The sequence below is a fragment of the Ciona intestinalis genome, chromosome 4 (genome assembly GCF_000224145.3).
Source record: "Ciona intestinalis chromosome 4, KH, whole genome shotgun sequence".
In the NCBI taxonomy this organism is placed as follows: Eukaryota; Metazoa; Chordata; class Ascidiacea; order Phlebobranchia; family Cionidae; genus Ciona; species Ciona intestinalis.
In genome coordinates, this window is record NC_020169.2 from 1,941,140 (window position 1) to 1,953,220 (window position 12,081).

A 12,081-nucleotide genomic window follows, 5' to 3' on the forward strand; every position below is an offset into this window, starting at 1 on the left:
CAATAAATGGCACCAAATAAGTATATTCATAATTATAGTTTAGTACTAAATGCTAATACTTTTTTTGAAAACTTCTAACACTTGAGAATGAGATACATCTGTTTTGCATATAAATGCTAATTAATCAAAGTCTAGCTCAAATAAATTTCGTTTTTTATCGTGACTTTATTTTGACTATCTTGGCTACCGACAAATTGGAGCATTTGTTTTTTATCCAATGGTTAATTTGTCTTCTGATAAAGGTTTTTTTAATTTGTCTACTGATATAAGTGCAACTAGTTTTGAAACAATTCAGTAAGCTTTAGTTCTGTGTACAAGGCCTAAACTATCAACTTATACATATTTAATGCTAAAACTATTAATATAATTTGGATTTTTTTATTAATTTTATAAATATTTCAACCATAAAAATTTTTCCTAATTTTCTAGACTCTACGTCTCAGTCAAAAAGCTTTGGCAGCAACAACTACAGGGCAAATTGTGAATCTTGGTGCAACGGATGTTATTCGTTTTGACTGGGTAAGTATACTGTTCCAGCTGAAACAACATGAATGTCCTTTATCAAGTACAATTATTACAGCTAATACAACATGTATTTTTTAGCACTAATAATATGTACATATTGTAGCACTCTCGAACAAAATTTTAATGGAATGATTTTGTCCAATTTTTTACTGATCAATGCACTGCAAAATCCCAGGTTAGGCTACCTGTGTTAACAATCCAAAAACATATCCTTTTGATAAAAAAATCCACAAAAGTAAAACAAATTCTGACTCTAGTAACACTTCATTATTTTCCTCTTCCTTCAGTTGGGATTATTTCTGCATTATTTGATCATTGGTCCCATCCAAGCAGTTGTTGTTATTTATCTGCTATGGGCAGACCTGGGTGTATCTTCTCTAGCAGGACTGGTGGTTATAATTTTAGCAATGATCATACAAAGTTGTGTGGGCAGACAGTTTGGGCGCATTAGGTAAGCATTGACTACATTATTACACATCAATTTTTTTAAATGCAGGGGAGTCAGTAATAGTTTTTTATGCCTATTTTTATGAAACAAAAGGCTGAAGATGTCATTTAGGCAAAATATATCTCTTATATCATACAATTCGCTGGACTTTTGGTTTGTTACCCATTAGCCCCACATCCTAAATTTAACCTATTGGTTTAAATGTTTACTGAATAATAAAGTTTGAATATTTCAGGGAATGCATGTATACCTTGCCACCCCAGGTTTGGTGCCTATTAATGACTTTTTTCTTCGTAACATTCCAAAACTACATTTAACTTGTTCCACCTGTTTCTGTTGCCAATGGCACAGTGGTTAAAACACGTTATTCGAGGTTTGGGATTTAACGCTTTTGGCGCTGTGGGCATATATGTGTCTTGAGAAAGTCACTTAATGCCAATCTCTTTAACCAAGTGTGCCCTTGTAGGTTGTCTAATTGTTAGACATACATTAAAAAAGAAATAAATCTCCAAATAAATTTTGTGGTAATCGGAAATTAGGTGTATGAAACGGAACACTCATATTTTAACGACTGTTGTTGCCTAGTTACGCAAGATTAAATAAGTTAAATTCTTTTATTCATTCTTTGCTTAATGGGTTGACCCTATATAGACCTTGTATTCCATAGGGGGTGGTTCAAAGACTAAAGTCCAAAGGTACATTTTGGCCACAGTTGAAGTAGCATACTATATATATATATATATATATCATATTTGTAAAAAATATTTATTATTTCATTATGCAGTACATTTTCAAAAAGAAAATTTAAAAAAAGTCATGACCATATAAAATATTTTAACCAACTCTTCACAAACTAGGTTATATTCTTTGTGGGTGCGGTCCTAGTCAAGGACCTTTGATTTAAACCATATTTGGCTCATAAAAAATAGGTCTACTTCTACAACACATCTAGTAAATTCATTTATTTTACATCTTTCCAGAGCAAAGATGTCAGTCCTCACGGATCAGAGAATCCGAATAATGAATGAGGTCCTCACTGCTATGAAGATTATAAAGATGTATGCTTGGGAGAAACCATTCGAAAAACTTGTTTCAGAAACCAGGAGGTTTGCTAACGTGTAGTTTAGTATATTGTGGAAATCTGTTTATACCATTGGAATTTTATAATTAGGAAATTGGATAATTGTGGAGTAGATTTTTTCTTGTTTTTGAGTGAATATTGATAAAAAATTATTTTTTTGCAAGAAATTATACCTGTTTATTTTAATTTCATAAAGTTGAGAAATAATTATGTTTTACATGAAATTATAGTTGTTTAATTTGATTCCATAAAGTTGGAATTACCGATAATGTTTTAAGATCTGCATTATGTAACTAAACAGTTTGGTTTTATTTGTAACTGTAAAGTAAACCAGCTGTAAATGCATTTATGAATATATAGCTTAGAGCTAAATCTGTTGCAAAAGCCCCAACCAAAAATCTGGCATCTTTTTTAAACTGCTTTTGTCATATTTACCTAAATACCAGATGTTTGATAAAAGCAAACTGCTAAAAACTAATATACTAAATTTTCTACTACAGGAAAGAGGTCCAAAAAGTTCTCTATTCAGTCATATTAAAAGCCTGCAACTTTTCCATGATGTTTATTTCTAGTAGATTGCTTAATCTCTTTACATTCATCACGTTTGTACTGTTGGGTGGCCACCTTACGCCTTCTAAGGTAAAAACACTTCAAATTTTAATCTAGTACAGTTTATTTGATATTCTATGGTTTATAATGTAGTATTGTTTATTTAATGTAGTTTGCAATTATTTAATGTAGTATGCGTTTATTTAAGGCAGTATAGTTTATTTAATGTAGTATGTATTCTTTAATATAGTATGTTTTTTTCAGGCCGGGTGCTTTTTATTATAAATCGTGATATGCATTTGTGATAAGACTTAAGAACGTTGAACCTAATTGTTTGCAACTGAGTAATGCTAGTTAGGTTAAAAACGGAAGCACTTTTTGCAATTGTTTATTTTGGGCCTGTGATTCATACAGTGGGTGTTCTATTTGAGACTTGGCATACAGTTGTTCTATGCCAGGGTTGCAAGCATCTTAATGTTGCGTTAAATATGATAAACAATAATGGTGTATTAAACTTTAATTTTCATTGGTAATATTTTTTGTATTTTGTTGACTTTTTAATAATGGTCTTTAGTTCTAACTGTAATTCACTAACAGAATATTTGTTAGTCTTTAATTTTTATACCAACACCTTTTATACCATTACCATATTACATAATATAGGTAAAATACTTAAGCCCAAGATGGTATTACTATCAATTGACACATTTTTTGTGCTTGGTTGACTATTTTCTTTATAGTCTTTAGTTTTAACTGTAATTCCCTATCAGAAAATTTGTTCTTTGATTTTGAAGTGAACACCTTTTATACCATATTACATAATATGGAAAAATACATTAGCCCAAAACTGACTTATTATTATCAAGTCATACGACATTTTAAACCTTTGAACACATCTAGGTTTTCTCTGCCATAGCTCTGTACAATGTACTTCGTACATCAATGGGATTGTTTTTTCCCCTGGCAATAGAAAAGCTTTCTGAGTCTTTGATCAGTTTGAAAAGAATACAGGTACAAGACTTCTTATTCAATTCCCCTTAAAGCCATATTATGTTTCAAGGCTATTTGCAAATTTTTTTAATGTTTTGTAAACATATACGCTCGTATATATAATAATAACAATTTTAATTATCTCTTCGAGTATAGTAGTAAAGATTTCGAAATATTTTTAATGAAAAGACAGAATATAACAACAAAACAACAGGTATTAAAACATGCTTACAAGTAAAAACATATTTACATTTTATTGGAAGAAAATAATTGTGGTCGTTATACCTAGCGGACAGACAAGCCATTAATTTTAATTAAGTTAAACTTCTAATGGAAACAAAAGTGTGCATAAAGATACGACGATATATATACATGGCTTGGTCATTAGGTTGAACACAACGGTTTAAGGTTCAGGGAACTTGATAAATTCTTCCTGTTTTGTTCCTATAATGTCAATAGAAGATTGTGGGTAATTATAAACAGGATACAGGAAAATTGCTTGACTCCCAAGTTAACCTATATACACAAGCTCACATGTTTAGAATATATATCTATTGTGATCAACTTTGCTCTGCGTTATCACAGCAACTGATTAGTAAAATAAATACCAATATAAAAATTGAAATCACATAGGTTTTATTTAGCATGAAAGCAAAACATGTAAACATCAGTTTTTTTGCTGTTTTTTTTTCTAGAATTTTCTAATGCTGGATGAAATAGATGATGATCTGCAAGGTTTGCCACCAAAATCATCTAAAGACTGCATTGTAGAACTTACCAGTTTTACTGCTTGGTGGACAGAGGTATTTAAAAACTTTATCAGATTTATTTAATTAAATAAAAACAAGGTATTTTTAAAGTATATATGTGTTTTATTTGGAAAATTACTCTATGGCACTGCATGTTAGGATTAGGAGATCATGGATTTTGGGCTAATTTATGCCAACGCTACATTATATACTTTACAATAACTGACTTTAACAGTAGCCAGAGAATTGGACAAATTTACTTTAATTTAAAATGGCTTACAGCTTGTATGTGGACATGGGAATTGAGATTTATTAGCAGACCAAAGTACACACACTGACACACTTATTAAACTTTCCTTTTCCACGACCAAGGGTCAACATAATAATCTACCTTTTTAAATTGCATTTTTTAATTCCATTTAGCAGTTTATAAATTGAATTTCTGTATTCTGTGAAGCTTATTTAGAATATTAAAGAAACACCATTTTATTGCTCTAATCTTCATACTGTTTTAGAAAATATACAAAAAAAAAAGATTTTTTGTAATTTCAATATGTTCGTTTTTTTAACCAAACCTAAAGCATTGGTTCATATTAACAATGTTATTTATTTCAAAGGATGAGGATTCTGCAAACAGACCAACATTAGAAGATATAACTTTAAAAGTAAAACCTGGCCAGTTATTGGCTGTTATTGGTCCAGTGGGATCTGGCAAGGTATTTATGTATTTTTTTAACAATATATTTTTTGGTAATGTTACCTTGGTGCAGTTTTGATACTTTGTTTTGAAATGTGTTTTTAGTTAATATGTGTCCTTGGGCAAGACACTTAAGAGCAAATGCTCCAACCCAGTGGTCACTAATAGGTTGTCCAAATTATCAGCCATACATAAAAAAAGAACAAATCACAAAAAAATTACCCACAAAGTAACATACATGGTAACTTGTAAGCATGTGGTGTATGAACACCCATGTTATAACGACTGTTGTTTTACGGCCATGCGAGAATAACGTAAATTACTTTCATTTATAATATTAACATGTACCATGTTCATTCAGTTAGGGTGAGGTGTCTTAAAGTGTGTTACATATTAAGTTAAAATATTAGTGTAGTTTTGGTACAGCGGAATTACCTCTTTTTCTCAGTAATGGTTACTGCTTAATGCTTTTTTTAAAAGGTTATAAACCTACACTGACTGAACCAGTTTTACCAAGAATAATTTGTCCTTTGTAACACATCTGTGACATGCTGTAGTTATCAGCATTTATATTCTAGTGTTTCACCTACGTAATGTAATTTTGTAAACTATACTAAATCAGATTCGAAATACTGCTTGGCTTTTTATGCATTAGCATCACTTTTACCGAAACTAATGGACACCTTATATTTTATATTAGTATATTCTTCTGAAATTTAAAAAATTTTAAATTATTTAAATTGTTTAAAGCTATTATTTTACGTTTGAAGCTGAGTTATATAGCTTAAAATATAACCCAGTTTTATTTTTTCATTGCTAGCACTTCATTTTAAATAAATCCGCTTAATAACATATTCTGTTACCCTATACGTATAAAAAATCCTAAAAAAATAATAAACCCCAATATTTTATAACACCAATGTATTTCATGCAGTGAGTTGATGTACTATAATATACCCCAATACATTTCTTGCAGTCTTCTTTTTTGAGTGCAATTCTGAGAGAACTGCCTGCTTCCACTGGCCAAGCTAGGGTGGTGGGCCAAGTGTCTTATGCTGGCCAAACTCCATGGGTTTTCTCTGGCTCGATAAGAGAAAACATACTCTTTGGAGAGGAATACAATGAGAAAAGGTTCAAAGAAGTGATTGATATTTGCTGCCTTGAAAAGGTAAAGAATGGATAAATTTTATCTGCTTTATTCTTGCCTGGCCAGAAAACGGCAGTTGTTGTAATGCGGATGTTCTGTTTTATACACCTCGTGCCAGCTTTCGAGTTACCACTTATGTAACTTTGTGGGTGATTTTATTTCTGTATAGCTGAAAATTTTGACATTCCATTAGTGACCACTGGTGGCAATTTGCCTATCAGTGTTTTGCCTGAAGACACACAGTCTTAACAACTGTAGCAACGATGAGTCTTGAACCCATAACCTCTGGGTTAGAGGCATGCAGGTTAACCAACTGTGACATAGGGCAAGTTATTCATTTTAGTTATCATCTCATATTACAGCCATCTATACAGAAATATAAAGGTCATAACATTACTTTTTTTATATAAACTATAAACACAATTTCAGTCAAACATAGTGGAATCTTTACAAAATACGTTAGTTGAGTATTATTGAGTAAATTATACTTTTTTACACAACTTTGAGTATATTTGAACTTGGTCGAACTAATTATTCTGTTAGTTTGTGGAAATGAATTTTTCAGCCTACTAGTTCACTTACATTCCATTCATTTTTTCTCAAAGGATCTTCTCTCTTTTGAGTTTGGAGACTTAACTCTGGTCGGACAAAGAGGAGTAACTCTCAGCGGAGGACAAAAAGCTCGAGTAAACCTTGCAAGAGCTGTTTATCGAAGAGGAACGAATATCTTCCTTATGGATGACCCTTTAAGTGCGGTGGATGCATCCGTTGCTCATAAAATGTTCGAAGGCTGCATCTGTAGATACTTGAGGAAAACGGTGTGGTACTTTTTTATAGACAATATTATCTTTTTTTTAGACTATTTTTAATGAAAAAAATAGTTTGTTCAATTTCACACACTCCGCGCCAGTTTACGGGTTACCACTGTGTTACTTTGTGGGTGAATAATTTTTTAATTGTTTAAAGACACTTTATTAGTTATCACTAAGTTAGAGCAATTACCGTTTAAGTGTCTTGCCAAGGATACACATCTCAAATCTATTAGACTAATACCTCTGGCTTAGAGGCAGGTTGCTAATCACTGTGCCACAGCGCCAAACAAATTTGTAAACTTGTATCACTATAAATGAAATTACTGTTTAAGGTTCTTGTGCAACTTTAATACAAGCTTAACATTATTTTTAATACTTTTTTATAGATTCGAATTCTTGTCACTCATCAGTTGCAGTTTTTACAGAAGGCTGATCAAATCATGATTCTAAAAGAAGTAAGTAGCAACTAAAGTAACTGTAGATCTAAGTCTATGGTTCCCAAACTTTTTTGGCTGATGGCCCTTTATGACAGGGTCTGGCAATCTTTTTTTATTGCACGGGCCAAATGACAGGTTTATAGCTCACGTACTTTAAAAGCAATTTATTAACAAAATGAGAATAAGAACACAAATGCGTAATGGTTGGTCAGTTAGTGCAATAAAAATTATGTTGTTTTTAAATATCTTGCGTCTCCCCTCCTCCTAACTAACTATTCTTTCTAAACACCAAAATAAAATAGGGTTAGAGCTTAGAGGCAGGCAGTCTAACCACTTAGCCACAGCGCCACAATTTATTAGTTAAAATGTCCTACGTATTCGACAGGGTAAAATTGCAGGTTTAGGAACTTACTCTGAACTACAAGCAGATGGAACTGACTTTGCTGCTTTGTTGAAGAAAAAGGAGGAACCTCCTCTGTCACCAGGTCCTGGTGGATTCAGGAATCGACTGTTGTCTGGTGACCGCCAGCGAACCTACTCATTTATTGAGGATAATTTGCAGTGTGAGTGTTCGTAAAATTTTTTGTTTGAACTTTTTTTAAAAGTGTTGTGTTTTTTTTAAAAAGCAGAAATTTTATATCTTGATACTTTTTTCTCCATTTAACGTTTCATAGGTAAAGTTATATTCCTAAGTTTCTAAAACTTTTTTATGTCAAAGCACCCTTGGTTCCTCCGGATTTGTTTACAGCACACCAAATGTTTAAACAATCTTAACATTTTTTTAAACAACACATGCCAACACCTTTGTATAGAGTATTCTAAATTAGTGAAGGTTTTTCCTAAGAAACCCTAATATGCTACATAGACCCAGTTATTAAACTTCTAAACGAGAATGAAAAAGTCCAAGGCACATTCTGTATCACAAAGTGGTATACTGACAGTGTAAAAGAATTTTGGACTGAAAATTGATCAGAGTTTAAATAGAAGAGTTTAAGTGTATCACATTTCATTATTTAGTTTAATTGCTTCGGACTGTACATTTTGAAATTCAAATATGTTTTATTCAAATATTTAATTTTTTTTGTAAAATTTTTATTTAGTTTATTTTAATAGTGCAGTTACTAAAATTTAATTCTATTTCCCAGTAAAATCGGACGTCAATTTGGCGATTCTACCAGATGCTGCACTATCACAGGGTGATATTTTCATGGGAGAAATTTATGAATCCACTTTTACGTTAAATGAAAGTAAATTACAGGTTTGTAAGATTTATAATGGCCCGTTATAGTTTATTGTTCATATGCTTGTTGGAATGTAACATGGTTTTAAGTTAGGCTTTGTATATAGACTAGTTAGAAAATCCCTGTTTGGTTTTGTAAGATAGTTTAAAATAATATTCAATATTTCAAATAGTTTATTGTTCATATCGGTATTTTAGCTCCTCTGGCAAGAATTTTGCTGGCCGATGTTTTAACGTCCTATTCAGGTGACGTGATGTCATGCTTCATCAGGGTGAAATGTTACTTAAAGAGCTAAATAGAGCATTATTTAGGTGAAATTTACCCTGAAAAAGACATTTTCTGGATAGGACGACAAAACTTTGGTCAGCAAAATTCTTAACCAGAAGAGCTAAAATACAAGTATAAAATGCTTGGCAGTGACAATATATATTTATTGTTTATATAATACACCCAGATGTATCAGGGAAAGTAAGGCTTTGTAAGTTAACTGGTTGGGAAATTCCTAGCAGGTTTTTTAGCATAACTTTAGAGAAATATAATATTTCAGAATCTTATTTTCATTTAAAAAAAATGTTTGACCAAAAAATTTTTGTGCAGTGCAAAATGAATTAGAGAAAATATTTAATAAAAAAATAGCACTTTATCCAATGTCTCTAAAATATTCCAATTTTTAGTGATTTTCTGTCTGTAAAATTTTTCTTTCTGCCTTAGATCCCATGTGATATTAATGGTGTAAGTGCTGAAGATTCTGGATGCCTTACTGATAATGAAACCATTCAACCTCTCATAGCAGAGAATAAGGTAAATGTTCATGTTTATTTGATCAGCATTTCCAAAATTTTTATATTAACATTACCAAAAATGTTTATATTAAATTTTTTCAAAAATGTTTATATAATTTGTTCTCAATTTGTAGCATTGCCTTTTTATATTTATAGCATTGCCTTTATATATACAAACATTACTTTTTTAACATGCTTATATGCTTTAAGAAGGCTTTCAATAAGGACATGGCAATAGTTTTTGTAGTAATGGACCAAATCTGACCTAAATCCCAGGTCTTTGACAAGAACCCCAACAACAGAAAAAAGCAATAGCTCATATTTAGGCATGATTGCCAAGTTTTTATTAAAAAACCTAAAAAATCTTTTTTTGTTTCTGCACACTTTTTTAAATATAATTGTCCTATATAGGCTGTTCACTTTTTTTAACATAACATAACATAATATGAATTGTTATTTATCTGTACAAATATATTTATAAAGATTAGATTAATAAAAACACTTAAGAGAGGGGAATTGGCAGCAAAACGACAAACAACATTTTTTTGTTTATTTTGGCTAACAAAAAAAAAAAATTATTTTAGACTAACAAAGAAATAAAATATAAAAAAAACAGTTTTTTAAATGCCAATGAAAAATAAAATCCAACCCAAAACTTTTTTATTTCAGGCAGACTTTGTCGCCCCAGTTGAAGAAGAGGAAATAAATGCTCAAGGAAGTGTCAAGTTTCAAGTCTACAAGAACTATTTCATCTACAATGTTTATTTCTTTACTTTGCTCACCATCCTGGCTCTATGTGATCACACTGTATTTATTTTATGTGATTGGTGGATTGCTGTATGGTAAGTGCATGGATGAGTGTAACTCGTGGCCAGGGCACAGTTGGTTAGCGCGCCTGCCTCTATCCCAGGGGTAATGGGTTCAAGGCTTGTCATTGCTATCACTGTTGGCAGATGTGTCCTTGGGCTTGGGGACTTAACGGCAGCTTCTTCAACCCGGTGGTCATTAATAGGTTGTCCAAATTATCAGTCATACATAAAAAATCAAAAAAATCAAAATCAAAACATAAGTCATCCACAAAGTAATATACTGGTAACTCATAAGCTGGCACGAGGTGCATGAAACAAAACACCTGTGTGATAACGATTGTCGTTTCCAGCCTCTTGAGGATTAAGCAAGTTACTTACATCCATTCATTTACATTCAACTTATTTAAGCTTACATGGCGGGGCCAGGACAGTCCTTATAACCCAGTTTGTGTTTTTATATCCCTCATGCTTACAAGTTAACATGTGTTTAACTTTTTGTGGGGATTTTTATTTTTTTGGTTTTATGTATGGCTGACAACTTGGAAAACCCACTAGTGACCACTGGGTTGGAGAAATTGTCATTGTACATAAATACCATTAGTACTACTTTAATAATTCGTCATATTCGTTATAAATTCGAATTTTTTTTCCTAAAAGTGTCATAGTTTACCCATTTTATCCCCTAGGGCTACAAGGTCTGAGATTTTCTATTCTCAAATGATCATATTACCACTCAACACTACACTTGCATCATCTACCAGTCTGTTTAACAGCAGTGCTTCTGCTGTTTTCAACACAACAACAACAGCCATTCCAGCTTTAGAATTTAATGATGAATTTTATATCATTGTGTATGCAGGTGAGTTCCTGAAACTGTTCACTGTGAACTATTGGTTCTTTTTGGGGGTTTTCTTTTTCCATCAGGGCCCAATCTTTGGGTCAATGCTCTTTAAAGCCGACTCCCCCCATTGTAGGGGTCGTGTCTTTCGCACACTTTTGTTTCTATTAGAATTTAAACTTAATTAAAATAAATGGCTCGTATGTCCACTAGGTGTAGCGACTTTGCTTATTTTCTTTCAAATAAATGTAGATATGTTTTTAACCGTAAGCGTGTTTTAACAACTGTTGTTTTGTCAGAATTTCGAATCCATGAGATTCGAATCCTTTTGTATTCGAATCTAATTACGGGATTCGGTATTCTGTTTAATGACGTCATTACACGTCATCTCATTTACTATATTAACAATTTTTGAAAGTTATTAATTTTGAAAAAAAATATTTTTGTGTTTGTGGGACTTTCGAGAGTAAACGTTTCGTAACGTCTTTTCATAGCCTGCTATACGTTTCATGACGCAAAAACTACCCAATAGTACAATTTTTGATCATTTTACAGCTCAAGATCCAACAAGGCTGTTATGAAAGGGTCAATAAACTGACTTTTGTGGGTAAAATTTTTTTTCCTATAAATATAAAAAGATTCGAAATTCTAGATTCGGAATTCTAGATTCGAATTAAAGTATTCTAGGATATCCTAGAATATCTAATTATTCTGTAATGTGCATCCCTAGCAGTTATATATATCAGTCTTTTCAGGTAAGTTTTAATACTAATTTATAGACCACTTTAATATATAAACATAAGCCTTATTAATGATGTATTGCCACACCTTTTATTGGGGCATACTCAGGGAATTTATTAGTGATTTTATAAAAAAAATTTATTGTGAAGACAGCTGCCCCTGCTTACTCCCTGGGTTTTTAGGCTTGCTTCAACTTACATGGGCCAAGCGCTTGCTCCATTCAGCGATTTGTACA

At 31.9% G+C, this 12,081-nt stretch overlaps 1 protein-coding gene across 1 annotated transcript in view; it reads left to right on the plus strand.

Annotated features, from left to right (window-relative positions):
- Window positions 1-12,081, plus strand: part of LOC100182586 (multidrug resistance-associated protein 4) — a 28,173-nt gene that overhangs the window by 2,386 nt on the left and 13,706 nt on the right. The window contains exons 5-19 of the mRNA XM_026834078.1: window positions 430-519; window positions 813-976; window positions 1,954-2,079; window positions 2,555-2,693; window positions 3,504-3,614; window positions 4,289-4,396; window positions 4,960-5,058; window positions 6,016-6,207; window positions 6,792-7,004; window positions 7,385-7,453; window positions 7,821-7,998; window positions 8,581-8,693; window positions 9,388-9,477; window positions 10,128-10,300; window positions 10,954-11,275. Of these exons, the coding sequence (XP_026689879.1) occupies window positions 430-519; window positions 813-976; window positions 1,954-2,079; window positions 2,555-2,693; window positions 3,504-3,614; window positions 4,289-4,396; window positions 4,960-5,058; window positions 6,016-6,207; window positions 6,792-7,004; window positions 7,385-7,453; window positions 7,821-7,998; window positions 8,581-8,693; window positions 9,388-9,477; window positions 10,128-10,300; window positions 10,954-11,275 (2,187 nt within the window). The remainder of the gene's footprint in view (window positions 1-429; window positions 520-812; window positions 977-1,953; window positions 2,080-2,554; window positions 2,694-3,503; window positions 3,615-4,288; window positions 4,397-4,959; window positions 5,059-6,015; window positions 6,208-6,791; window positions 7,005-7,384; window positions 7,454-7,820; window positions 7,999-8,580; window positions 8,694-9,387; window positions 9,478-10,127; window positions 10,301-10,953; window positions 11,276-12,081) is intronic.